The sequence below is a fragment of the Hylobates moloch genome, unplaced genomic scaffold, assembly GCF_009828535.3.
Source record: "Hylobates moloch isolate HMO894 unplaced genomic scaffold, HMol_V3 SCAFFOLD_6, whole genome shotgun sequence".
NCBI classification, from domain to species: domain Eukaryota; kingdom Metazoa; phylum Chordata; class Mammalia; order Primates; family Hylobatidae; genus Hylobates; species Hylobates moloch.
This window is the reverse complement of record NW_026652281.1, coordinates 107,997,917-108,025,261: the sequence shown is the minus strand read 5'-3', so window position 1 is coordinate 108,025,261 and position 27,345 is coordinate 107,997,917. Positions and strand designations below refer to the sequence as shown.

The window sequence follows — 27,345 nt, the reverse complement described above, 5'->3', positions numbered from 1 at the left end:
TAGCCCACTGCAACCTCCGCCTCCTGGGTTCAAGCAGTTCTCTGCCTCAGCCTCCTGAGAAGCTGGGACTACAGGCACGTGCCACCACACCAAGCTAATTTTTGTAGTTTGAGTAGAAATGGGGTTTCACCATGTTAGCCAGGATGGTCTTGAACTCCTGACCTCGCGATCCACCCGCCTCGGCCTCCCAAAGTGCTGGGATTACAGGCGTGAGCCACTGCGCCCGGCCTGTTTTTACTTTTTAATCTTTCCATTCAAGATAAATTTCCCTTACTTGTTGCAGCTTTTTTTTTTTTGGAGACAGTCTTGCTCTGTTGCCCAGGCTGGAGTGCAATGGCATGATCTCGGCTCACTGCAACTTCCGCCTCCCCAGTTCAAGCGATTCTCCTGCCTCAGCCCCTTGAGTAGCTGGGACTACAGGCGTGTGCCACCACACCCGGATAATTTTTGTATTTTTCGTAGAGGAGGGGTTTCACCATGTTGGCCAGCCTGGTCTCGAACACCACCCGCCTTGGTCTCCCACAGTGTTGGGATTACAGGCGTGAGCCACTGTGCCCAGCCAGCATTTTTATAGTAGCTGCTTTAAAGTCTTTGTCAGTTAATTCCAACGTTGGTGTTGTCTCAGGTTGATGTGTGAGTTGAGATTTTCCCAGTGGGTATCACCCACTCTCTGTCTATAGCAGGGGTCCCCTTTCTAGTTCCTCAAGCCAGGACTAGAGAGCTCTTGATGCTCTTTCTGTCTGCTTATGCTCGTTTCTGGGTTTCAGCCTGCTGTGCATCCAGGCCGGGGAACATCAGAGGGAAAAATGATAAACTCACTGCCAGTTTATTGGTACTTCAAATTGTGGTCTTCTTTGTCCCTCTGCTGTTAGTTTTCATAGTTCTCAGCTGCTACATGCATTCTGTTCAGATTTTACAGCTTCATTCAGTGAAAGAGACACTGAACCTAGAACCCTTTTCCTTACATTTTTTGTTTCTATTTTTAAGGACCACCCGTGTTGCTTTAAGTACAGCTGTTTAATTAGTTTTGTCTGCTGCATGGTATTCTGTCATGTTTTTGTCAAATTTTATTTGTCCTTTTTTTTTTTTTTTTTTTGGATACAGGGTCTCACTCTGTCACCCAGGCTGGAGTGCAGTGTCATGAACATAGCTCTCTGTTGCCTCCTTGACTTGACCTCCTGGCAGCAAGTGAGCCTCCCACCTCACCCTTGCAAGTAGCTAGGACTACAGGCGTGCACCCCCACACCCAGCTAATTTCTAAATATTCTGTAGAGAGGATCTTCCCATGTTGCCCAGGCTGGTTTTGAGCTCCGGCCTCAAGCAATCCTCCTGCCTGGACCTCCCAAACTGCTGGGATTATAGGCATGGACCACTGTACTTGGCCTCATTTGTCCTCTTGAAATGGACACTTAGCATTCTTCTACTTCCGTACTACCACAAAATGCGTACATGTGTCTTCATCGTGCTGTGTACAAATTTCTTTGGTGGTGTGTGTCCAGGAATGGGATTGCTGTGTCTTAAGGTATATGGATACCTTTCATTAAAGCATACTTTTCATTAAATACTGCCAAATTAGTGTCTAAAATGGTCATATCAATTTATACATTTATATTGGCCAATATTTGAAATCCTACTTCTAATTTTTGCCAGTCTGGCAGGTATAATCTTATCTTTCTTAACATGTTCACTTCTAGGATTATAAAAAATAGTAAATGAAAACTTGAGAATAACTCCTTAGGTTATCCTTCTCTTAGAAATGTCACTGTTTACTTGACAAGTTTGGTGTATCCGTGTTTAAACTGGAGTAGTTGTCTACTAAGGGCAAGATCTTTGTAGGACCTATGATAGAGGCATACTCAGGAATATTTTTTGTACCTTTTTAAACCTAATTACCTTATTAATCATGGGTATATTGAGTAATTTAATGGCAAGTTGGATAATGTTCCTTAGGTTAATGTCTTCTAATTTCAGTCACTGCTGATAAAAATAAATTGTGTGGGAGTTGATTTGTTTTCTTGGTTATATAATAAAAGGCCTTGATGTACAGCAGTCCTCCCTTATCCATGTTTTCATTTTCTGGGGTTTCAGCTACTTTTGTCAAGTGTGGTCTAAAATTGCAGGAATAAACGGTTCATACGTTTTAAATTGTGTGTCATTCCGAGTAGTTTGATGAAATCTCGTGCCATCCTGTTCATCCCACCTGGGATGTGAATTACCCCTTTGTCCAGCATATCCACACTGTATATGCTACCTGCCCATTAGTCACTTAGCCCTCTTGGATATCAGATTGAAAAACATGGTACTGGCCAGGCGTGGTGGCTCAAGCCTGTAATCCCAGCACTTTGGGAGGCCGAGGCAGGCAGATCACAAGGTCAGGAGATCGAGACCATCCTGGCTAAGAAGGTGAAACCCCGTCTCTACTAAAAATACAAAAAATAAGCTGAGTGTGGTGGCGGGCGCCTGTAGTCCCAGCTACTCCAGAGGCTGAGGCAGGAGAATGGCGTGAACTCGGGAGGCGGAGCTTGCAGTCGGCTGAGATTGTGCCGGGCACTCCAGCCTGGGTGACAGAGCAAGACTCTGTCTCAAAAAAAAAAAAAAAAAAATGGTACTATGTATAGGATTCGGTATGATCTGCAATTTCAGGCATCCACTAGGGTCTTGGAACGTAACCCTTGGATAAGGGGGTACTACTGTACTTCATAAGGGCAAGGGTGGTTAAGTATTAATAGAAACATTCTTACTCAAATATATGTGAATACATTTTTGTAAATATTCATCAATTTGGAGTATATAAAATACTGAGGTTTTCCTTCAGCTTTACTTTCCAGAGTTAACACCATTAAAATGTTAATACCTGTTTTTATAGGCCCCTTCTCCATGCATTTATGTATGTGTATGAGGTAGTATTATAATGTGTATGCTACTTTTCAGCTTGATTTAAAAACAAACAAAAAAAACATTGGGAGGCTGAGGTGGGTGGATCACTTGAGGTCAGGAGTTCAAGACCAGCGTGTCCAACATGGTGAAACCCCGTCTCTACTAAAAATACACAAAATTAGCTAGGTGTGGTGGTGCGTGCCTATAAGCTCAGTTACTTGGGAGGCTGAGGCAGGAGAATAGCTTGAACCCAGGAGGCGGAGGTTGCAGTGAGCTCTGATTGCGCCACTGCACTCCAGCCTGGGCGAGAGTGAGACACTCATCTCAAAAACAAAACAATAAAAGTAACACATCTTGGAGCTCCTCCCTTTCATTTGTTCGGCAGTTATTATCTGAGTGCTTGCTGTGTGCTAAAATGTTTTAGAATGCTACGTTACCTTTTTTTTTTTTTAAAAAAAAAACTATTGCTATACAAAGATCAGCCAGGTGTGGTGGTTCATGCCTGTAATCCCAGAGACTCCGGAGGCTGAGGCAAGAGAGTTGCTTGAACTTGGGAGGCAGGGGTTGCAGTGAGCTAAGATCACACCACCACACTCCAGCCTGGGCAACAAAAGACTGTCTCAAAAACAAACAAAAAAACCACCAAAAAACAAAACAAAGCTACTGCCATGTATCCCATAAAATAGATGTGTCTTAATTTAATCAGTTTCTAATTGTTGGAATTTAGATGATTTTATCATTGTATGTTCCCCTCTGTATACATATGAATGTGAACTGTTCTTCAGGATAGACATTTAAACTTCAGTATTTTTTTTTTTTTTTTGAGACAGGGTCTTGCTCTGTTGCCCAGGCTGGAGTGCAGTGGCACAGTCCTGGCTCACCTTAGCCTCGACTTCCCAGGCTCTAGTGATCCTCCCACTCCTGCCTCCCAAGTAGCTGGAACTACAGGCTCACACCACCATGCCTTGGCGAATTTTTGTAGTTTTGGTACAGTTGGAGTTTCACCATGTTGCCCAGGCTAGTCTCACTCCTGAGCTCAAGTCTCTGCCTCCCAAAGTGTTGGGACTACAGGCGTGAGCCACTACTCCCGGCCAAACTTGGAAGTTTGAAAGAGTGACCTTGAGAGCTGGTGCCAGTTTACATTTCCAGCAGGAGTTTGAGAATGCACCAGTTTTCTCACTCATCATGATCAAGTTTAGAATAATCTCCATGGCAGATTTCCCCCCAAATATTGCTTACCTTTTAATTTTTTTATAGTTTAAGTAATTTTTCCATACAAAATAATTTTATGTCTCTTCTTAAAAAGGCGTGTTCTATCTCCATTATAAATTTTTTTTTTTTTTGAGACGGAGTCTCGCTCTGTTGCCCAGGCTGGAGTGCAGTGGCGCGGTCCCAGTTTACTGCAAGCTCCGCCTCCTGGGTTCACGCCATTCTCCTGCCTCAGCCTCCCAAGTAGCTGGGACTACAGGTGCCCGCCACCATGCCCGGCTAATTTTTTGTATTTTTAGTAGAGACGGGGTTTCACCGTCTTAGCCAGGGTGGTCTCGATCTCTTGACTTCGTGATCTGCCCGCCTCGGCCTCCCAAAGTGCTGGGATTACAGATGTGAGCCACCGTGCCCAGCCTAAAATACTCTTTTATGTTTATGCTATGTTAATAGTTTTACTTTAGCTCTTGAGAATTAAAAATTTAACTGTGGTGAAGAACACATGGCAACATGACAGAATTTACCAACTTACCCATTTTTAAGCGTAGAGTTCAGTAGTGTATACTCACATTGTTGTGCAACAGATCTCCGTAAACTTCATCTTTCGAAACTGAAACTCTGTACTCATTAAACAATTCCCTATTTCCCCCTACTCCCGGACCCTGGTAACCACCATTCTACTTTCTGTTTCTCTGAATTTTGATACCTCACACAAGTAGAATCTTACAGTATTTGTTTTTCGTGACTGGCTTATTTCACTTACCATGATGTCCTCAAAGTTCATCCATGTTGTAGCATGTGATGGGTAGGATTTCCTTTCTTTTCTAAGGCTGATTAGTACTCTGTTGTATGTGTAGACCACATTTTGTTTATCCATGCATCCCTCAGTGGCCATTTGGGTTGCCTTTATGTCTTGGCCATTGTGAATAATGCTGCTGGGAACATAGGTATGCAAATAGCTCTTTAAAGTTCTGCTTTCAGTTCTTTTGGATATATACCAGAAGTGGGATTTCTAGATTATATGGTAGTTCCATTTTTAATTTTAATTTTTTGAGGGACCTCCATACTGTTTTTCCATAATGGTTGTACCATTTTGCAATCCCACCAACAGTGCACAAGGGTTCCATTTTCTCCACAGCCTCATCAGTACTTGAAATTTTCTTTTTTTTTTTTTTTTTGAGAGTAGCCATCCTAATGTGTGTGAGGTGGTATCTCATTGTGATTTCATTTTGCCTTTCTCTAGAGATTAATGATATTGGCACTTTTGATATGCTTGTTGACCGTTTGTATATCATTTTTGGAGAAATGTCTTCAAGTGTTTTGCCCAGTTTTTAATCACCTTGTTGTTATTGAGTTATAGGAGTTCTTTACATGCAATTAGCTCTTGGTTTTTGTTTGTTTGTTTTTGAGACAGAGTCTTGCTCTCTCACCCTGCCTGGAATACTGGGGTGTGATCTCGGCTCACCACAGCCTCTGCTTCTGGGACTCCAGCAATCCTCCTGGCTCAGCCTCCCGAGTAGCTGGGACCACAGTGCATGCAACCACGCCCAGCTAATTTTTGTATTTTTTGTAAAGATGGGGTTTCTCTATGTTGCCTAGGCTGGTCTTGAACTCATGGGCTCAAGCAATCCTCCCACCTTGGCCTCCCAAAGCACTGGGATTACAGACATGAGCCACCACACACATACCCTACTATTTAGCTTTTTATTTTTGGATACGGAGTTTCACTCTTGTTGCCCAGGCTGGAGTACAATGGCGTGATCTCAGCTCACTGCAAACTCCGCCTCCTGGGTTAAAGCAATTCTCCTGCCTCAGCCTCCCGAGTAGCTGGGATTACAGGCATGCACCACCACGCCTGGCTAATTTTGTATTTTTAGTAGAGATGGAGGTTTCTCCATGATGGTCAGGCTGATCTTGAACTCCCGACCTCAGGTGATCCACCCACCTAGGCCTCCCAAAGTGCTGGGATTACAGGTGTGAGCCACTGCGCCCGGCCAGTTTTTGTTGTTTGTTTGTTGTTTTTCCAGTAGAATACAGGTTCCTTTGAAGACAGGGGTTGTACCTTTTTTTTTTTTTTTTTTTTTGAGACAGAGTGTTGCTCCTTCTCCAGGCTGGAGTGCACGGTCTTGGCTCACTGCAACCTCAACCTCCCGGGTTCAAGCGATTCTCCTGTCTCAGCCTCCCGTGTAGCTGGGACTACAGTTGTGCGTCACCACGCCCAGCTAATTTTTTTTGTATTTTTAGGAGAGATGGGGTTTCACCATGTTGGCCAGGATGGTCTCCATCTCCTGACCTCATGGACTGCCCACCTCGGCCTCCCAAAGTGCTGGGATTGCAGATGTGAGCCGCCACACCCAGCCAGGACTGTACCTTAATTTATGCTTTTTATCTCCATCAAGCCAATGTCTGACATACATGTAATCAGTAAATACTTACTGCATGGATTGAACGTAATTTAATTACTGGATTCCAGATACTTGATGACATAAAAGCCCCATTTAACCTGGGACTTAGGTTAATTCTTAAATGTAGGGTAAAGGCTTTTGGGGGCAATGTTACAAAAGGAAAACACATCTGATGTTTTTTATTAGTGGTTAATTCACTAGTAGACAGTACTATTCCTACTGCTCTTTCTTTCTTTGGTGCGCTTTTGATTTGTCTGTTCTTCAGTTACTTTGTTTGACCTATCCTTTGTTTGGATATTACATGTTTTTAAGTTTGAGTCCAGAATTTAAATTTAGAGAAATAGAAATTGTGCTGTTTTGAAATAGAATGCACAGTGGTCAATGCACAATGATAACCTAAAGTCTTGTGGGTAGAGGAGGGGTGGTTTTGTTGACTGTAACTCTGCTATTCAGTGAAATTCCTGGTAAAGCACCTTCTGTTGTAGAATTTTGTAGAGCAGTTTTTTTCTTGGACTTTTCACCTCTTTGTGTAACTCTGTACATGAGTAGATGTCAATGATATTTCTATACTCTTGGGTACTAGCTTTTCCCCAAAGACTGAGACTTGTTGGCAGGATTTGGGGAGTTAAGATGAAAATATTTTCAATCATGGGTCTAAATTTGATCATCTTTCCCCATTGCCATCCCTGTTGAGATTTTTTTGGGAGAAGTAGGGAGCCCTTCTGCTTTTTTATCTTTTTATCACACCACCTCCATGCCAATATCTCAGTATTAATTTCATCTCTTACCAAATTCTTTCAGCTGTGCCTTTAAAGTAGATTTCAAATCCAGTTGCTGACAGTGCTAACCACCCTAGTCTGAGCTATTACCATCTCTTGTCTGGATGATTATAATAGCCTTCCCATTGGTCTTCCTGCTCCCGGTATTATCCTTCCCCAATCAGTTTTCTTTACAACAGCCAAAACAATCTGTAAAAAATGTGAATTAGATCATGTCATTTTCCTGCATTAGAAGAACACTCTGTTTTTGTTTCACATGATTCACCCCTAAGAGGTGTTAGTTCCTGAGCTAATGTTGACTTGAAAATAGTCATTGTGCTTCTTCTGTTTCTAGGAGGAACAGCACAGCATGCTGGGCTCTGGATTTAAAGCTGAGCGCTTAAGAGTGAATTTGAGATTAGTCATAAATCGCCTTAAACTATTGGAGAAAAAGAAAAGTGAGTAGTGTACTTTTTTTCCCCCAAAATAAATCACTGGATACTAGCACCCCAGTATTGGGTCTTTCAGGCCAGTACTATGAAGTCTTAGGGATCATATCTTTTTTTTGTCGTTTTTGTTGAGACACGATCTCACTGTGTCGCCCAGGATGGAGTGCAGTGGTGTGATCTCGGCTCACTGCAGCCTCCACCTCCTGGGTTCAAGCGATTCTTGTGCCTCAGCCTCCCGAGTAGCTGGGATTACAGGTGTGTGCCACCACACCTGGCTAATTTTCATGCTTTTAGTAGAGACGGGATTTCACCACGTTGGCCAGGCTGGTCTTGCACTCATGACCTCAAAGTCATCCGCCTGCCTCGGCCTCCCAAAGTGTAATCACGCTGGGATTACAGGCGTGAGCTACCATGCCCACCCTGGGATCCTATCTTTTAAGCTTTGGATGCATGTCTGCCCTTTGTGACTGAGTACCTTTTTTGTAGAGAAAGGGACATATTCTGTTGTTGTGGCATTAGGTCACCTGACTCCTAAGTTGGGAATGTCAAGTCACATGAGCTATATTTTCTCACCTAGACAGAGTAGCAAATTCTACAGTAGAGGGGATGGGATTAGATTTGCTAAAGGAGAGGAGCTAGGATGTGGTAGAAACACCCAGTTCTTCCTGTTGGGGAGAGATTGGCCTGTAGGCCAGATGCAAGTGCTGTACTGCTGTGAGATTGGAGTGGGATTTGTGTCTTAGCGGAACTGGCCCAGAAAGCAAGGAAGGAGATTGCTGACTATCTGGCTGCTGGGAAAGATGAACGAGCTCGGATCCGTGTGGAGCACATTATCCGGGAAGACTACCTCGTGGAGGCCATGGAGATCCTGGAGCTGTACTGTGACCTGCTGCTGGCTCGGTTTGGCCTTATCCAGTCTATGAAGTAAGCTGTTTTGATTCAGAGACCTAAATCACTTCTGGAATTTGAGAAAGGAGTAATATGATCTCTTTCTGCATTAAGGGACTATTTCACATGCCCAAGGATCTGCTTCCTAACAGTTGCTTAAAGGCCTGTTAAAAAGAAAATACAGAATCTGAAACTGAGAAGCCTAAATTTGAATCTTGGCTCGACCATTTTCCGACTTCATGGCCTTGGGCTTGTTCCGTAGTTTTGAGTTTCTCCAAAAGTAAAATAAGATCACGAAAGTGGCTAGAAGCCTAGAGTTACTGTGAGAATCTAGTGAGATTCACAGAATAGCTTCGGAGGCTATAAAGTATATGAAACAAGCTAGGATTTTGTTGGTTTGTTTTAAAGAATGTTGTATTAATTTTTTTCCTTGATTAGGGAACTAGATTCTGGTCTGGCTGAATCTGTGTCTACATTGATCTGGGCTGCTCCTCGACTCCAGTCAGAAGTGGCTGAGTTGAAAATAGTGAGTACAAGTAGTTTCAGTGATGTCTGTAGCTTTTCATATTGTTAGAAAGGATGGTTAATATAAGTTACTTCTGCTGATTTGACCATATATTTTGTACCATTCTTATGTTGCTTTTGAAAATAGGTTTTGTAAATTTGTTTCTCTTTTTCAGCCTTATATCCTAGAATAGAACAGTGTTTTGCAAACTTGAGCAGTTTTTTTAAGGAGTAAAGTTTTGTGTATCTCCAGTTTTGTCTTAAATTAATGTTATTTAACTCTATGCAAATAGAAAAGTTCTTATACAACTGTAAACCAGTAAAGTTAAAATAACATTAAGGTGACAGATGTTTTTGCTTTATTTATTAATTCCACAAATATTTATTAAATAAATTGTATAAGCTATGTAAGTGCTGGGGATAACAGTGGTGAACAAAATATGGCACCTGCCATACTCGAGTCTGCAGCTTAGAGTCCAGCAGAAGAGACAGACATTAACCAGAAAATTGCACATCACAACATGGATGTGGTACTGATTCCTAGGATACAAATTCAGTTGTGTTGTTTTCTATTTTCTGCATCTTTGCCTTTCTATTTCCTAGGAGACTGTCTGATTCTTATTTCTCAACCCATCTACTGAGATTTCCTTGTTTTCTAGGTTTTTTTCAAGAGCTCTTTTTAATTCTCTGAATATTTTTTATAGTTTTTTTCATGGCTACAATGTTTTTTAAGTCTCTGAGGATATTAATTATAGTTTATTTTTAAACTTCTGTTTCTCTCAAGTTCATTTTTCCTATTTCTTAGTTTTATAGTAGAGGCTTTTCCAAAGATTTACTGGTCCTTGGCTGTCGGTTTACATTTAAGAGTGAGGCACTAAAAAGAAGATTGGAACCTCTGTGTGCATGGGTGGGTTTTTACTGCCAGATGCCTTCATTGCTGAGTGATCTGGCTAAGCTCTTATTTGGAGGAATTCCAGACTGTGAGGAACTAGTCATCTTTCCTTGGGTTGGTCGTTTTCTCCAGAATCCTCCTATCTTCTGTCTAGAGTGTATAAGCTGGCTGCCAGCATTTCTGAGAGCCCAGTGGAGAAGGAAGCCAAAAATCTATGTGATATATAGAAGACTTACACTTAATTCTTCTATTGTAAGTATCACTGTTGTCTCCTGTGTGTAGACTCGAGTCCCTTTAGTTTACTCCCCCCAGAGAATAAACCTCCGATAGTCCAATAGGGTACCAGGGAGAGTAATTGAGTTTTGTGGGCAGAGAAGAGGGACAGTAGAGGCAACTGATTGTTATGTAGACTTTTTTTTTTTGAGATGGAGTCTTGCACTGTCACCTGGGCTGGAGTGCAGTGGTACAATTTTGGCTCACTGCAACCTCTGCCTCCTGGGTTCAAGCGATTCTTCTGCCTCATCGTCCTGAGTAGCTGGGATTACAGGCACCCGCTACCATGCCCAGCTAATTTTTTGTATTTTTAGTAGAGACAGGGTTTAATCATGTTGACCAGGCTGGTCTCGAACTCCTGACCTTGTGATCCGCCCGCCTTGGCCTCCCAAAGTGTTGGGATTACAGGCATGAGCCACCACGTTCAGCCGTTTTTGGTCTCTTCTATACTCCTTTAAAATTAATTTTGGAAAAGGCGTAAATATGTTACAAAACTCAAAAGCCATAAACAGAGTGATAAATTTTTTTTTTTTTTTTGAGACGGAGTCTTGCTCTGTCGCCCAGGCTGGAGTGCAGTGGCGCAATCTCGGCTCACTGCAAGCTCCACCTCCCAGGTTCACACCATTCTCCTGCCTAAGCCTCTCCAAGTAGCTGGGACTACAGGCGCCCGCCACCACGCCCAGCTAATTTTTTGTATTTTTAGTAGAGACGGGGGTTTCACCATGGTCTTGATCTCCTGACCTCGTGATCCACCCGCCTCAGCCTCCCAAAGTGCTGGGATTACAAGCATGAGCCACTGCGCCCGGCCTAGAGTGATAAATTAATGTCAATAAAAAAATCTCTGTGTAGTATAAACCAGCCAAAACAAAAACCATAAAAGACAAATGCCATTTATATTGTAGGTGTCAGATACCCCTGAAAGTCTAAATAATGAACAGTGAGAACTCTCCTACTGGGCTTCTGGAATGTTGGGACCACTCTGGTCCAATGCTACTGTTGTTTCCTGTCTGGAAATGAGAGTAGCTTCTTGAATATTCTTCCTATTCCTACTTTGGCTTCTTTTAATCTATTCACCATTCCATCAGAACCACCTGAGTGGTTTTGTCCAAAACACAGCTGTGATCCTGTCACGACCTCTTGCTTTAAAGCCCATTAGTAGCTTTCTGTTGCTCTTGTGATAGAAACAAAACTCCCTGATACAGCCTAATGGTCCTGCATTGTCTGGCTCCCACCTCCCTTTTTCGTTTCCTACCACACTCCTTGGCCTCTGCACTAGAGGCTCACTGGCTGATTGCAGGCTTGAGAACTGAGCATGTTTGTTTCCACCAGAGGCCTTTGCACTGCTGTTTTGTTTTCCTGGACTGCGCTTCCTTCCCTATTTAGTTAACTCCTAGTCATCCTTTAATCTATTATTTGAGACAGGGTCTTGATCTGTCACCCAGGCTGGAGTGCAGTGGCACGATCTTGCCTCACTGCAGCCTCGGATTCCTGGGCTCAACTGATCATCCTCCCACCTCAGCCCCCTGAGTAGCTGAGACAACAGGTGCACACCACCATGCCCAGCTAATTTTTGTATCTTTTAAAAGTAGAGACTAGGGTTTTGCTATGTTGCCCAGGCTGGTCTTGAAACCTGAGCTCAAGTGATCAGCCTGCCTCAGCCTCACAAAGTGTTGAGATTATAGGCATGAGCCACGATGCCTGCCTTAGTCATCCTTTAAATCTCAGCAAAGCATCACTTCCTTCAGGAAGCCTTACCTGACTTTTCTGATCAGATTTGATTCTGCTGTTAGAAGCTGGTGATAGCATGGTGCACCTTCCCTTGGTGTCACTTATTGTAGCTGCAGTTGTACCTTTATCTGTGTGATTATTTTGTTAGAAATGCTTGTTCCCCAGTGCCACAAAGAAATAGCACTCAAATATAAATTTATTTCAGCAAGGCAATTTTTACCTTCTGCAGAAGGGGTGCTCCTCGCAGATGGAACAATGGTGAGAGCACACTGAACAAAGGGGGTAAAAATATTTATATCCTACACATCTGGACCCTACTGCTGTGTCCTGATTCCATTGGCTGGAACTGGACCTCACAGTCTGGGCTACACCCATTTGGCTAAAGGTTTTAGAACTTTTTAAAATAGATATATGCAAGGGAGAACAAAGGAAAAGAGGAAGTTGCTTATGAAAAGACTTAGAAAAATACTAACATTCCCAAATAAGGAAGGGGCATAGGGTGCGAGCTGGGACATGCCTGTGAGCACATCTAGCACAGATATCTTGGTTAAAGTACAAGGACATAGAATGTATATCTTATATTTAACAGCTACATAGGATACGGCTTAACAAAGAGTTATTAGCACAAAGCGAGGAGGCTTGAAGGAAGTTAGTCTTTTAAAAGAAACTTATTTCTAACACTTATGGTTTATTCTTTAACAAGAAGGGTAATTTTGAAGAGGAAACTTTACTTTGTACAATTTGATTAATGTAAGACTATAAGAGTGGGAACAGTATCTGTTTTGTTCATTTTCTTTATATTGTATAATACTCATGATAGTGTTTGGCACTTGAGTGCTGCTCATTGGATGGGTGAACAAATAGTGGATTAATGCGTACCCCTTAAGGTTTTGCAGACTCCAGTGTTTTGGAAATCTTGTAATAGACGTGTGTTTACTGTTGCCAGGAAGAAGCTTAAAGCAGTCTGTTGGAGTGGTCTCTATTTTTATTTACTGTCCTTTTTCTTTTTAGGTTGCTGATCAGCTCTGTGCCAAGTATAGCAAGGAATATGGCAAGCTATGTAGGACCAACCAGATTGGAACTGTGAATGACAGGGTAATGAACATACTTGGTAAACATGAAAGCAGTGTGTGGGAGCAGTTTATTGTACCACCTGTGGCAATTCTAGTCGGTACCACTGTATGGCTCAGTATGGGGTTTCACCTTTCATAGTGGGGCGAGGAGGACAGCTGTGTGGCTGGCAGTGTGGTCCAATCCTTACACCTGCCCAGTTCCTCTGGTTGCTGTCATTCCTGACTCTGCTTCCCCACTTTGTATGCTTTGTGTCATTTGTGAAGGTTGGAAGTGAGGTGGGGAGAAGGGTGGATGAATTGAACTGTGGAAGGCAGCAGTATCGTCTTTTGCCAGCATCTGGGTCATGTGTAATGAGAATGTGAAAGAGAGACTTGGGTCCTCTGATGTGTCTTGTGTCTCTGAAAAAAATCATTTAACTGCTCTGAACCTTTTTTTCCCTCAATATTACCTGTAAAATGAGAGGAGCTAACTTCGCATAGTGAGGTGAGGATTAGGCTGGTTGGTATAGATACATCTTAGCCCTGGGTCTTTTTACTTACAGCTAATGCACAAGCTGAGTGTGGAAGCCCCACCCAAAATCCTGGTGGAGAGATACCTGATTGAAATTGCGAAGAATTACAATGTACCCTATGAACCGGACTCTGTGGTCATGGTAAGTTTATCCCAGAATACAAAGAAAAATGAGTTTGTAGGTATGACCTTCTTTGGAAAAAAAAAAAAAACCCCAAAAAAAAAAAACCATATTCTTTGCACTAACTTTAATTTGTGTGAGTTTAAGCCTTTGTCCAGTTAGTACCTTTTTGACAATAAATGTGCCTGCATATCTCACAGGGTACTTAAGGAATTAGATGAATGACAACACTTTGAGAAGGTCGAAACCTTGATACAAATGTAAAATGGCACTATTATTGCTACTTTTTGGTGAACTTCAGGAATTGAGAAACCTCCTGTTGATAGCAAGAAATGCGCCAAGACCCAAACAGTTCCCGAAACATTTATTGGGTACCCACCATGTGTCTGATAGTGCACAGAAAGCTGAGGATACAGGGATAAAAAAATCATCCACCACTTGGCCAGGTGCGGTGGCTCACGCCTGTAATCCCAGTACTTTGGGAGGCCAAGGTGGGCGGGTCACGAGATCGAGACCATCCTGGCTAACACGGCGAAACCCTGTCTCTACTAAAAATACAAAAAATTAGCCGGGCGTGGTGTTGGGCACCTGTAATCCCAGCTACTCGGGAGGCTGAGGCAGAATGGCGTGAACCCAGGAGGTGGAAGAGCTTGCGGTGAGCCAAGATTGTGCCACTGCACTCCAGCCTGGGCGACAGAGTGAGACTCTGTCTCAAAAAAAAAAAAAAAAAATCATCCACCAGTTAAGGTCAATGGGGTGTGTGGTGGATGCTTTGGTGTATACTGCTCAGACATCCCTATTACCCACAGTTGGAAACACCATCAGGCCCATTCCAGCTGCAGAAGTCATTGGGGAATTGGCTGAGGCCTTTGTTGTGACTGTGTTGCAGCCCAGCTTCTCCTTCCACCTAACTCTGCCTTTTCTTCCCCCACCGCTGTTGATCCCAGAAGCACTCCAGTAAACTTGCTTTATGCTAATCTCCATCTCAGACTCCGCTTTCTGGGGAACCTGGCTTTGGACATGGGTTAATGACCTGGGTTTCTCATTTTTTCTCAGGCAGAAGCTCCTCCTGGGGTAGAGACAGATCTTATTGATGTTGGATTCACAGACGATGTGAAGAAAGGAGGCCCTGGAAGAGGAGGGGGTGGTGGCTTCACAGTACCAGTTGGTGGACCTGATGGAATGGTGCCAATGCCCATGCCCATGCCTATGCCATCTGCAAATACACCTTTCTCATATCCACTGCCAAAGGGACCAGTAAGTATACATAAGTGTGGATGTAAGCTTTAGAAAATGTTATAGATGACAGGTTGGCTCTGTGAACACACTCAGGAATCGTAGGTTGTCAGGAGCCGCTAGCAGTAAGAACATTTGGTATTAGCTGGTAGTCATCTTGTGGGGAAAAAAATCATTGGATTCAGAGAAGGTCTTTTAGTTCAGCTGTAGGAAAATCTATAGAGTTGGTGTTAGAAAAACACTTTTCATATAGGTTTACTGAATATCTTTGGGATCTGTTACAGTCATACTAGTAGCTTTTTCCACAAATGAGTAAACCACCAATTATTACCAGGCAGAAAAACCTTTGTAGATAAGATGGTCATTGCTAGTAAGAACGTCTCATTAGAGTTTTCCCTTGTAAACACTAAAGCACTTGATTAAATAAAGAATAGCCTTTGGCTGTAGATCTTTAAAAATCTGGAATCCTGACCACATGTGGTCCTTTTGGGCATTTTTAAGGATCTTGAATATTTATATATATTTAGTATGAGAATATAAATGTATTTCTTTCTCCTTTCCCATACCCAAACCTTCGAGATTGCAAACTGGAGGCGGTATCTCTGATGTTGCCTTTCTCCTCTTACAGTCAGATTTCAATGGACTGCCAGTGGGGACTTATCAGGCCTTTCCCAATATTCATCCACCTCAGATACCAGCAACTCCCCCATCGTATGAATCTGTAAGTGCCTGAGCCTCTTTTATAAGCAACAGAAGAGTGAATGCCATGAAGATCGAGCAAAATAATGACCACAGGGAAGGCAGAGTTTTGATCAACTCCTAGTACCGTCATCATTTTTGCTTTGGGATTCTTGTGTTGCTTTATAATACTACCCTGGAAATGGGGAGTGGTGGTGATAGCAGTATCATTGGTGGCAATGCTTTGTCTGCAGTTAAGCCAGGAATCAGGAAGGAACTGCAGATTTCTTAGAAAGTTGTAGTGCTCTATGAGGGCACTTAACCAGTTGTTTTGACCGACTAGGCAGATAATCACATTGAGCTGATACAGTCGTGGTGCTAAAGTATCATAGTTATTAAAATATTAGTCCTATATGTTCTCAACACATGTAAAGGAAGAGTGACCAGATTTATCTTAATCAGAAATGTCCAGTTACATGTCGGCCGATAGCATCGATTTCACATTTTAGTATTCTAGTTAAAGCTTGCTAATGAATAGCTAATATGATAATACCTCGAACTGTAGGTGGTTCAGGTTACTTGTTTTTGACCAGCCTTGTTTCTTCAGGTACTGTAGGCCTTTTGAGACCTGTCTCCATCTAGTATTTTACTGAGAAACAAATTGGTGTGGCATTTGCTATGTAAATTACTCATCTAGGAAGATCTTCCTGTTCCTGAGCTTGCTTTCTGTTCTTTCCTTTGGTTTCCATCTATAGCTGATGTGTTCTACCTTGGGCCTGAGTTTTTCTCATGCTTTGGTTTTGCATGTGTTACATAACCCACAGCTGTTGGTCGGAATGAGGTTGAAAATCTTCATCAGTATTTGAGGACTTGGTTCTTACAGATATATTCAGGAATGCCTTCCCTTTGCCCAAAGGTGAAAGTATCATTAAAGTTGTCTTAGTATGGTAAGGATTTTTTTTCTCTGCTTGGCAGTTAAGAATTCAACATGGGGCTGGGCGTGGTGGCTCACTCCTGTAATCCCAGCACTTTGGGAGGCTTAGGCAGGCGTTCGAAACCAGCCTGGGCAACATGGCGAAACCCTGTCTCTACCCAAAATACAAAAAATGGCCAGGCATAGTGCTGCACGCCTATGGTCCCAGCTATGTGGGAGGCGGAGGCAGGGCAATGTCTGGAGCCCAGGAAGTGGAGGCTGTGGTGAGCCGTGATTGTACCACTGCACTCCAGCCTGGGTGACAGAACGGGACTGTGTCTCAGTTAAAATCAAAGGAATTCTACATAGTATCTGCCTGATTGATTGGAAGAAATGCAGGGGCAGTTTCTTTGGAACAGGCTCTGTTGCATTTGGTGAGCAACTTAGCTTTTGGAAACACAGGGGCCTACACCAGTACTTTCTCCAGTGATGCCATTGCTGTCTCCTCTGGTAACAATTTTTGTGTTTTAGGTAGATGACATTAATGCTGATACCTCTTCTGCACAGATTGTTGGTGAGTAGTACCAATCAGAAACCTTCAGAGCTCAGTGCTGAACCCTCTGCTGTTTTCTCATTATTGTTCCTCCCTTAGAGACTGTTTCCATGTCCATGGAGTTCTATCTACATGCCCTGTTCTCTTTCCAAATGCTAAAATAGAACTCAGGATATCCTGCTTCCAAAGATAAAAGATTTTCCCTAGCCCAAAAGAAGCTCCCAGGTTCCCTCTTCGTCAGTGGTGTCACTATTCTTTTTCATCCTTCTGGTTTTTTCAGTCATGCTTGACTTCTGTATATTATTGCTGCTTCAACTTCCATTGTGCGTCAAAATACCAAAATTTAAGTTGTGGCATTAAAGAGATGTTGAGGAGAAAGTAAGTACAAATCCTAAGTGTATAGCTCAGTGATTTTTTTTTTTTTTTGAGATGGAGTCTTGCTCTGTCGTCCAGGCTGGAGTGCAGTGGAGTGATCTCTGCTCACTGCAAGCTCTGCCTCCCAGGTTCATGCCATTCTCCTGCCTCAGCCTTCTGAGTAGCTGGGACTATAGGCGCCTGCCACCATGCCCGGCTAATTTTTTTGTATTTTTAGTAGAGACGGGGTTTCACCTTGTTAGCCAGGATGGTTTTTATCTCCTGACCTTGTGATCTGCCCACCTTGGCCTCCCAAAGTGCTTGGATTACAGTCGTGAACCACCGTGCCCAGCCGATTTTTTTTTTTTTTTTTTTTGAGACAGTCTCGCTCTGTTGCCCAGACCGGAGTGTGGTGGCAGTCTTGGCTCACTGCAGCCTCCACCTCCCGGGTTCAAGCTGTTCTCCTGCGTCAGCCTCCTGAGTAGCTGGGATTATAGGCGCACGCCACCACACCCAGTTAATTTTTGTATTTTTAGTAGAGACGGGGTTTCACCATGTTGGTCAGGCTGGTCTTGAACTCCTGATCCGCCCGCCTCAGCCTCCCAAAGTGCTGAGATTACAGGCATGAGCCACAGTACCTGGCCAGCTCAGTGAATTTTACAAAGCAAACATGTTCATGTAGCTATCTACTCAATTAAAAAAGTACTGGCCAGGTGTGGTGATTCACATTTGTAATCCAAGCACTTTGGGAAGCTGAGGCAGGAGGATCACTTGAGGCCAGGAGTTTGAGACCAGCCTGGGCAAGATCCTTGTTTCCACAAAAAAATTTAAAAAAACTCATCTGGGCTTGGTGGTGCGGGACCTGTGGTCACAACTACTCAAGAGGTGTTCTTAGCCCGGGAGTTCAAGGTTACAGTGATCTATCATTGTACTCCAGCTTGGGCGACAAAAATGAGGCCCTGTCTTCAAAAATTAAGATACTACCTACCAAGCTGGGCGGCAAAAATGAGGCCCTGTCTTCAAAAATTAAGATACTACCTACCAGCAAAAACCAGAGGGAAGAATACTTTTAAAATTACAGGCCGGGTACAGTGGCTCACGCCTGTAATCCCAGCACCTTGGGAGGCTGAGGTGGGCAGATCACTTGAGGTCAGGTGTTCAAGACCAGCCTGGTCAACATGGTGAAACCCTGTCTCTACTAAAAATACACAAATTAGCTGGGCGTGGTGGCAGGCGCCTGTAATCCCAGCTACTCGGGAAGCTGAGGCAGAAGACTCGCTTGAACCCGGGAGGCAGAGGTTGCAGTGAGCCAAGATTATGCCTCTGCACTCCATCCTGGGCAACAGAGTGAGACTCCGTCTAAAAAGAATAAAATAAAAATAAAATTAGTTGTCTTATGGAGATACAATTGACATTTTAAAAAAACTCATTTTTTTTTTTTTGGACAGAGTCTTGCTCTGTCACCCAGGCTGGAATGCAGTGGCGTGATCTTGGCCTATTGCATGCTCCACCTCCTGGGTTCACGCCATTCTCCTGCCTCAGCCTCCCAAGTAGCTGGGACTACAGGTGTCCCCCACCACGCCTGGCTAATTTTTTTTCTGTATTTTTAGTAGAGACGGGGTTTCACCGTGTTAGCCAGGATGATCTTGATCTCCTGACCTCGTGATCTGCTCACCTTGGCCTCCCAAAGTGCTGGGATTACAGGTGTGAGCCACCACGCCCAGCAAACCCATACATTTTAAGTGTATACACACACAATTCCACTCTGATCAAGGTATACAACGTTACTCTTACCTCAAAGTTCCCTTGTTGCCAGTCAACTCTGCCCTTCCCTCCAGAGTCAGAGCACTATTTTGATTTTTTTTGTAATTTAGTTTTCCTGAATCTAGAACTTGTGGAAACATACAGTAGGTGTGTGTGGGGGCATGATCTTAATATAAAATACTAGATATGGAAGACTAGAAATACAGATCAGACTATTAACAACAAATAATTTGGGGACATTATATTCCTTTAAAAAACTTTGCCCCCAATCCCTAAAGAATGTTGGTTCTTAAGGAAGCAATGTTTGTTCTAGCAGAATCCTATTATCACTCCTTGGACTTAGTTGGTAAAGGAGCAGACCTTATGAAAGGGAACAGTGGATTGCTCTGTGGATGTGGCCCCATGTATCCCACTTTGATTTCCCTTAAACTTTTTTTCTCACCCCAGGAAAGTAAAACAGATAGGATTCAACCCTAATTAGAAAATGTAGATATTAACTGTCATTGAAGTGTTTGTTAGCCTCCAGAATTAAAATTTTTTTTAGCCAGGTGGGGTGGCTCACACCTGTAATCCAGCACTTTGGGAGGCTGAGGTGTGTGGATCACTTGAGATCAGGAGTTCAAGACCAGCCTGGCCAAACTGGTGAAACCCTGTCTTTACTAAAAATACAAAAATTAGCCAGGTGTGGTGGCACGTGCCTGTAATCCCAGCTACTCAAGAGGCTGAGGCAGGAGAATTGCTTGAACCCAGGAGGCAGAGGTGCGGTGAGCCGAGATCACACCACTGCACTCCAGCCTGGGTGACAGAGCAAGACTCAGTCTCAAAAAAAAAAAAAAAAAAGTTCGTGAACTAAGGTTTTCTCCTGTATTTTGATCATTTCATTTTTACTGCCAAAGGGGATCTGAGTCATTTCTCTGGTGTTTGTAGCGTTGTGCTCCTTGCCCTAATTAGGTCCTGGACCCAAGCCAGAAGCCTCTGCAAAGCTTCCTTCCAGACCTGCGGATAACTATGACAACTTTGTCCTACCAGAGTTGCCATCTGTGCCAGACACACTACCAACTGCATCTGCGGGTGCCAGCACCTCAGCATCTGAAGACATTGACTTCGATGATCTTTCCCGAAGGTTTGAAGAGCTGAAAAAGAAAACATAGGTCTCTTAAACCAGGCAACTTTCACGTTCTGGGAGTTGAGACTGAGCAATTTCTCCTTGTAACAAAGAATCTCCATGAAATTCCGTTTCATCTGTTAACCGTCACTCAGCAGAACACTCCTCCTCTGGGCTCTCTTCCTGCTCCTCCAGATTCTGCTGCTTTCCAGTTCTCTGTTGATCCTGAGACTAACAACTGGAGATTGAGGCCGGAGCAACAGGCTCCTGGCAGCTGTGCTTGTCCGTTTCCTGTCAGAGTGATCCCATGGTCCCTCCACAGGAGTGTGAGGATGGGGAAGCACTGGGGAGACCACCAAAGATGGCTAGACAGTGGGAGAGAGCACGTTGTGAAGCATCCTAGCCTCGTGTTGAGGTTCCAGACTTAGAAACAAACCCCTCTGTCCAGGGGGATTGTGGTGAGTGAGAAGGCCACAGTATGTGTTTTCTCACTCTCGAATGCAAGTGGGAGAGAGAAAATGACTCAGGACACCATTGTAACGGTTCCTGGAAGCTGAGCCCTCTCATTGGCATATACACTACTCCTCGCTGCAGGGCACTGTCACACCGGGATCCAGTTGCAAAGTTTGTCTCGACAGTTGAAGGCCTCATTTAGTTGTACTGGATTCTCAGGGAGCCCTCTGTGGCCTTTTGCTTTGAGTGCTGTTTCCCTTATACCAGAGGGCGGCACCGTGGAAATTGTTTTCCCTGTAGCATATTGTGTTGGATTGCATTACTGGCAGAGAAAGGACAAGTTGCCATTCAAGTCTAGGGTGGGCTTCCAGCTGCCTTAATAGAAGTACTCAAGTCTTTTGGGTAGTGAGCTGGAAAGCCTACAGGAAAAGAGGGGTACCTGTTTTCATTTGAAAACTTTGATTCATGGAACCTTTCAAACTAATCTCAGATAAATTTTTGGTGCCCATGTGGCTGTAGTTGTTCACTGCTTTCCTGGATGGATGGGACTCTTGTGTTGTAACTTCTGTTACTCCTTTGGCCCATAGCTAAGGACATCCTTCCCCACAGGGGTGGCTTTGGGATTGGATGATACAGCTTTTGCTTCTGTGTAGTATACCTGTACATACTTGTTGCAGGCAGTGTTTCTTTAATGTTTTCAGTTGGTTTGTATTCTGTAGCTCAGTAGCTGCTAATAAAGTTAAAGATCCTGTGTCCTGCTTTCTCTACTGTTTGGTCAGATGATGAAGTATAAATCCAGATTTTAGTGGAGAATATTTTAACCAAGTGATTCATGTAAACCAGCCCTTACCTTCAGGATTCCTGGAGCAGTGCAGAGCTCATTTTGATCTCTGTATTTAGATAGCCCAGATAGCATCTGTGAATTTGCTTGGTCCTCCTCAGTGGCAGGGCTCCGCATCTGCCATGTCTCATCCTTGGATGTTTATTTTTAGTAAGTTGCAGTGAGCTCACTTCTGACTCCTTCATTTCCTGCAGCCATCCTGGGCCATGAGTGGTGAGTGTTCTGTTACTTGCTGCTTGGCAGCAGAGCTAGTTTGTCTCATAGTATTCTTGCATTGTTAATCCTATCTTGACAGTGCCAAAATCCATAAGAACTTGGGACCAAGGGGATTTTGATTCCTGACTTACAGAATTAAAAACAAAGTATATTATAATTTTAAAGCTATGCCATGCAAAGATAAGTAGTAATATTCTAAGAAATACTAAGCCAAGTAGGAGATAACAGGATTAAGGTAGTTCATCTAAAACTTCAGTGTCACTGCCCATTGCTGTCACGGCTGCTTGCTCAGATGAGGTTTTTTGGGGCTGACTGATTGCTAACAAATTTGAGAGCTTCTGTAGCAGCGTATCTATTAGTGCAGCTTCTTTCTGAGTATTGAAGACAAAAAGAGAAAAGAGAAAATTGAAATTACTGCTAATACTAGAGTAAAAAAAGTACCAAAGATTTTTTTAAAATTAGTAAATGTAAAGATACTATTTCTTTAATAATTTTCAGTCAGGCATTGGAGTGTTTCCACTATCTAACTAATGGTTGAGAGCCAACTATTTATAGGACAGTGGCTATAGAATATTATGTAGTCTTATAAATTGGGTTTCCTAGGAAGATAGCTGGCAGAGCTTTTGAAACTAATAAAGGGAATATGATACTGTGCATTATAAATTATGTCAGCCCGTAATCTTAGGGGCAGTTACAATGGAGCTTTCCCAGTGATATAACAGCATGCTAGTTTATCTTTTAGTTACCTACCTTAAGCGACTTTCTTTCTTTTCCAAAGGCCATGAGAATGGCAGAAACGAAAAGATTAATTACCACAAGTAACATCAAGGTGACACTGGTGAGGATCAGAAAGGTGCCCAGGACTGGGTCTAAAGCGAAAACCTGGGAAAACAATAAGAACACTTGCAGTGACTGACAATTTAGTTTGTACTTTACAAACATAAGCTATATGCTAACGTTTGGGATCTTATCAGAAGAAAAGCTTATCCGACGGAAACTTGGGGAGCAAGGCAAAAGATATTAAGAAGGAAAATACTTTTAAAGGGACAGAAGAGCAGGAATGACTGATTTTAAGGAGGTTAAGATAATTGTGACTACAGGGCTTTCACAAGAAAACAGGTGAGTTGCAGTGGAATTGGAAATGATTCAAATGTCACATGAGTTTTGGCAAAAAATACATCTAATCATGGAAGCTAAAAGGGGGGTAAGCAAACATTGAAAGAATAAATGCATACCAGTGAGAATGCAAACTGTCTCTGCCTTATCAAGAAACTACAACCCTAAACACAGGAGCATTCCAATAAAAGTTAACGGGTTGGCCACAGAAAACTGGCTTTTTAGTATTTTTTTTTTCCATTGTCATTTTTAAAGGTATAAGCATTGAGTTCTGCCATTCTTTACTTTTCTGCATAAATATCAAGTTCTGGGCTTACTAGAATGGTTCCCATAACAAAAATTGTTTAAAATTTAGATGTTCTTTTTCAACAAATGGTATTTATTTTCCCTTGGTATTGGCCCATTCATTGTTGCCACTAGGGCACTGTTTAAAAATATCCCAACAGAGGGGATGATTACAGTCAACGCCACCCTGATGGAAATCTCCTATATGGCAAAATATTTTCAAGCACCAAACTTACCTACTTAAAAATGCTTATTATAACAATTTCAGGTCAACCAGATAATGTGGGCAATCTCTGAGTTTGTGATATAAGACTTATTTCCAATAAGTTTATTTTTATGTACAATTTTACTCTGTTTACTCTTTTTTGTTTACTCTTGTTTTTTAATGTTTTTTACTTTTTTTTGTTTACTATATTTTTATGTACAATTACATCCAAAGCAGAAAAGTTCGTTTTTTATCCCCAAAAGGAGGTGTCAGCAAAAGTTTGTTATTCTGATTACTTCCTTCACAGCTTTAGGATACGAAGTGCTCCAGTGGCAAAGGCTCATCCCCTAGTTATTGGAGCTAGGACCACAACAGAATACAACCTAGTCAGCCAAAATAGCAGTTACAGTTGTCCCTCAGTATCTGAAAGAGATCGGCTCCAGGGCCCCCACAGGTACCAAAATCTGAGGATGCTTAAGTCCCTTATTTTTATTATTATTTTTTTAATTGCAAGCTTCCCTAAAGGTTAAGAAAGTGTCTTCTCCCCTACCTTTTTTTGGGGGGGGGGGGGGGGTGGTCTTGCTGTCACCCAGGCTGGATGGAGTGCAGTAGTGTGGTCTTGGCTCACTGCAACCTCCACCTCCCAGGTTCAAGCGATTCTCCTGAGTCAGCCTCCTGAGTGGCTGGGATTACAGGTTCCCACCACCATGCCTGGCTAATTTTTGTATTTTAGTAGAGACGGGTTTTCACCATGTTGGCCAGGCTGGTCTTGAACTCCTGACCTCAAGTGATCAGCCCCACCTTGGCCTCCCAGAGTGCTGGGATTACAGGCGTGAGCCACTGTGCCCGGCTCAAAAAGTTCCTTTTTAAAAATGGCATAGTATTTGCATAAACTCTATATACATCTCTCTTATATTTGAAATAATCTTTAGATTACCTCTAATACTTTATAGTGTAACTGCTATGTAAAATAGTTGTTATACCAGTTTGTGGTTTTTTCTGGGAGACAGTCTCGCTCAGAGGGCAGTGGCATGATAATAGCTCATTGCATCCTCACTCCTGAGCTCAAGCAATCTTTTCACTTTGGCCTCCTAAGTAACTGGAACTACTACAGGTACATGCTACCATGCCTGACTCTTCTACTGTATTTTAAGATGTGTGTTATTTTTTATTGTTACCTTTCAAATATTTTCATTCTGGGATTGGTTGAATCTGTGGATGCGGACCCTGCAGATACATTAGAAACTGAATCCACCTATTTTAATTAGTTTAATTTTGGAATTCTAGATCATCAGAATGATCAACCATGATCAAAATCTTGCCAGTTTCACTGCTTAAATGGCAGGTTTTTCCTCGCTTGATCATATCTACCCTTTACATACTAGTGTTTGGAGCCCAATGCCTCATTTGGGTTTCCTACTTTATATGTTGAGGAGGAAGGCAGGGATTTCTGTTGGTAGTTCCTGGGAGGAAATAATGGGCTCTCTGAAGTGAGTATTTATTAACTGAACAGAAATAACGCAGTTTCTCTTAGAACTGTACCTTCCTAATTCTTTGTCACTTCCATTATGTCACTTTTTTTTTTTTTTTTTTTGAGACACAGTCTCACTCTCTTGCCCAGGCTGGAGTGCAGTGGCACAATCTCAGCTCACTGCAACCTCCGCCACCTAGGTTAAGGCGATTTTCCTGCATCAGCCTCCAAGCAGCTGGGATTACAGGTGTGCACCACCACGCCTGGCTAATTCTTGTGTTTTTATTAGAGACAGGGTTTCACCATGTTGGCCAGGCTGGTCTCGAACTCCTGACCTCAAAAGTGATCTGCTGGCCTTGGCTTCCCAAAGTGTTGGGATTACAGGTGTGAGCCACCGCACCTGGCCTTTTTTTTTTTTTTTAAATAGACATAGGGTCTGGAGTGCAGTGGCATGATCATGGCTCACTGCAGCCTCCAACTCCTGGGCTCACAGGATTCTCTCTCCTCAGCCTCTTGAGTGGCTAGGACTACAGGTGCATGCCACCACACCTAGCTAATTTTTATTTTTTATTTTTAGTAGAGGCAGAGTCTCACTATGTTGCCCAGGCTGGTCTCAAATTCTTGGCCTCAAGCAGTCCTCCCCTTCTTGGCCTCTCATGGCTTGAACCAGCTTACCCTACCCTGTTAGCGCACTTTCAAAGGGCCATTGAGAAGCAGAGAATCATGTTAATCTGGCCAAGCACAAGAGCACAAGCTTCGGCCCAGTGTCCTTTGCCAATAACATTAAGGACACAAGAAGTGAGGAAGGAGGGACTGAGTGCTTAGGAAAGGGCAGATTTCTGAAAGCAACAGCCATGTAAATGCTGTATGCATAGGAAGTACCATAAAGCAGAAGAGCAAAGGACTGGAATTTTCCCCCTTTTCCAGTGTACAGTAGGGGACTGTTTTCATAAGGACCCCCCAATTTTCCTTGTTCAATATATTAAATAGAATTCTGTGAGGAAGCATTATTATTTTTACCTCCTCTTGGTGAGAAATTCCCATCAGGAGACCAACAACAGTCACTGCTGAGCTGAAAAATGTCTGGTAGTCAGAGATGCTGCATCCAAACAGCAGGTTAAACTGAACAGAAGGAGAAAGGCCAGTTAGTGCAAGCCGAGCGCACATCTTTCTGTCCTGAGGTGCTTGGCGATGTGGCCAACACAGAGGCAATGGAACGGAAAGAAATTCCTTGTGGCCAAATTATGCCCAAAGAATACATAAACTTCCTTTGTAATAACATAGTGTTTTCATAGAAATTAATTTGACCTTTATATTACCTTGTGAGGTAAGTTTTATCCCCATTTTAGAGACAAACGTGGGTTTAAATCATACCAGTTAAGTACGGAACTAGAACTAAACTCTGCTTTCCTACTCTGCCACCTCGGGTTTCTGTGTTGTGACCATTTCTATGGGAAGCGATGCGATTCCAATACCACAGCACACGGAGAAGGAGAGACAGCAACGTGGGGGCTTACTGCAATGGCATAGCCTGTCAGCAGGATTAGGATGATCAGCAGAAAGCCCACCACCTCGTCCCAGGCTTGGCTCAGTGTCCTCCTGATGACCCGCAGCCTTGGGCTATGACGCAGCAGGTTCCATAACTGAACAGTTGCCAGGAGAACCAGGAAGCCCACAAGGTGAGTCGCAGCAGAGTTCGCTTTTACTGCTTCGTAGAAGCTGATGAACCTGCACCAAGAAAAGCTGACAGTTACTGAGCAAGAAGAATGTGCCTATGCCGCAGTTTCCCCAGCGCCCCTGCTGCTGAGTGTGGCAGCCCTGAGTCCTGTGAGGTCAAATGCTTGTTGATGTGAGAACTGCTTTCTAGTGTGGCCTCCTGTGAGTTGTGGATATGGGAGTAACAGAAGGCCATGATGTACCTGCTGCAGATTGCACTGGGAGCTGTGCTGAAGAAACCTTAAAATGTGACCTCTAGCTGATTTCTTTATTCCAAATTCATCCTGGGAAGCAAAACCAGGCTCCTGCACTGCTCTGAGCCAAATCTCTCCTCTCAAAAGGAGATTAACTCAGTCCAGAGAGAGGAGCCATGCTGCTGGTCTGTTCTCTGTGGCACACTAATCCTGTGTTCTCTGGCAGTCCAGGATTGTTGTAATAGGTGCAATAAAGCTTAGAACAAAATGATGGATGGTAGACTAGAGGGGAGGGGTGTTGCTTAGCAATCAGGTTTTGTTTTGTGAGAGATACATTCATAATTTTAGGTTGCAGCAACCAGGTTACTTGGAAGGAGGCCCACAGACACTAGCAAGTGGTGCTCTGCACAGATCCGCTGTCCCTGCATAAACTGCTCTCCATAAGGCCTACTTGAAACAATGCCTCAGGAAGAGTTACACAGATCACCACCCAGGTTGTTGGCCACTGATGCAAAGGTTAGCAAACACCACTTGGCAACACTTGGCATGGGAAACAGATA

At 43.2% G+C, this 27,345-nt stretch overlaps 2 protein-coding genes across 6 annotated transcripts in view; one reads left to right on the top strand and one right to left on the bottom strand.

The window, feature by feature from the left end:
- IST1 (IST1 factor associated with ESCRT-III) overlaps window positions 1-21,494 on the top strand; it is a 34,250-nt gene extending 12,756 nt beyond the window's left edge. The window contains exons 2-10 of one of the 5 annotated variants that reach the window (XM_032157808.2): window positions 7,602-7,704; window positions 8,439-8,619; window positions 9,022-9,109; window positions 12,992-13,075; window positions 13,596-13,706; window positions 14,742-14,942; window positions 15,550-15,642; window positions 17,044-17,086; window positions 20,135-21,494. In XM_032157808.2, coding sequence (XP_032013699.1) covers window positions 7,617-7,704; window positions 8,439-8,619; window positions 9,022-9,109; window positions 12,992-13,075; window positions 13,596-13,706; window positions 14,742-14,942; window positions 15,550-15,642; window positions 17,044-17,086; window positions 20,135-20,334 — 1,089 coding nt within the window. In that variant the 5' untranslated portion in view covers window positions 7,602-7,616 and the 3' untranslated portion in view covers window positions 20,335-21,494. Of the gene's footprint in view, window positions 1-7,601; window positions 7,705-8,438; window positions 8,620-9,021; window positions 9,110-10,139; window positions 10,232-12,991; window positions 13,076-13,595; window positions 13,707-14,741; window positions 14,943-15,549; window positions 15,643-17,043; window positions 17,087-20,134 lie in introns of those variants that run through there. The other 4 variants (XM_032157812.2, XM_058441171.1, XM_032157811.2 and 1 more) reach the window with 4 other exon arrangements.
- Window positions 21,495-21,594: 100 nt separating this feature from the next.
- The window catches only part of PKD1L3 (polycystin 1 like 3, transient receptor potential channel interacting), an 80,927-nt gene continuing 75,176 nt past the window's right edge, over window positions 21,595-27,345 (bottom strand). The window contains 4 exon segments of the mRNA XM_032156057.2: window positions 21,595-22,169; window positions 22,549-22,680; window positions 25,896-25,997; window positions 26,393-26,603. Coding sequence (XP_032011948.1) covers window positions 22,029-22,169; window positions 22,549-22,680; window positions 25,896-25,997; window positions 26,393-26,603 — 586 coding nt within the window. The 3' untranslated portion in view covers window positions 21,595-22,028.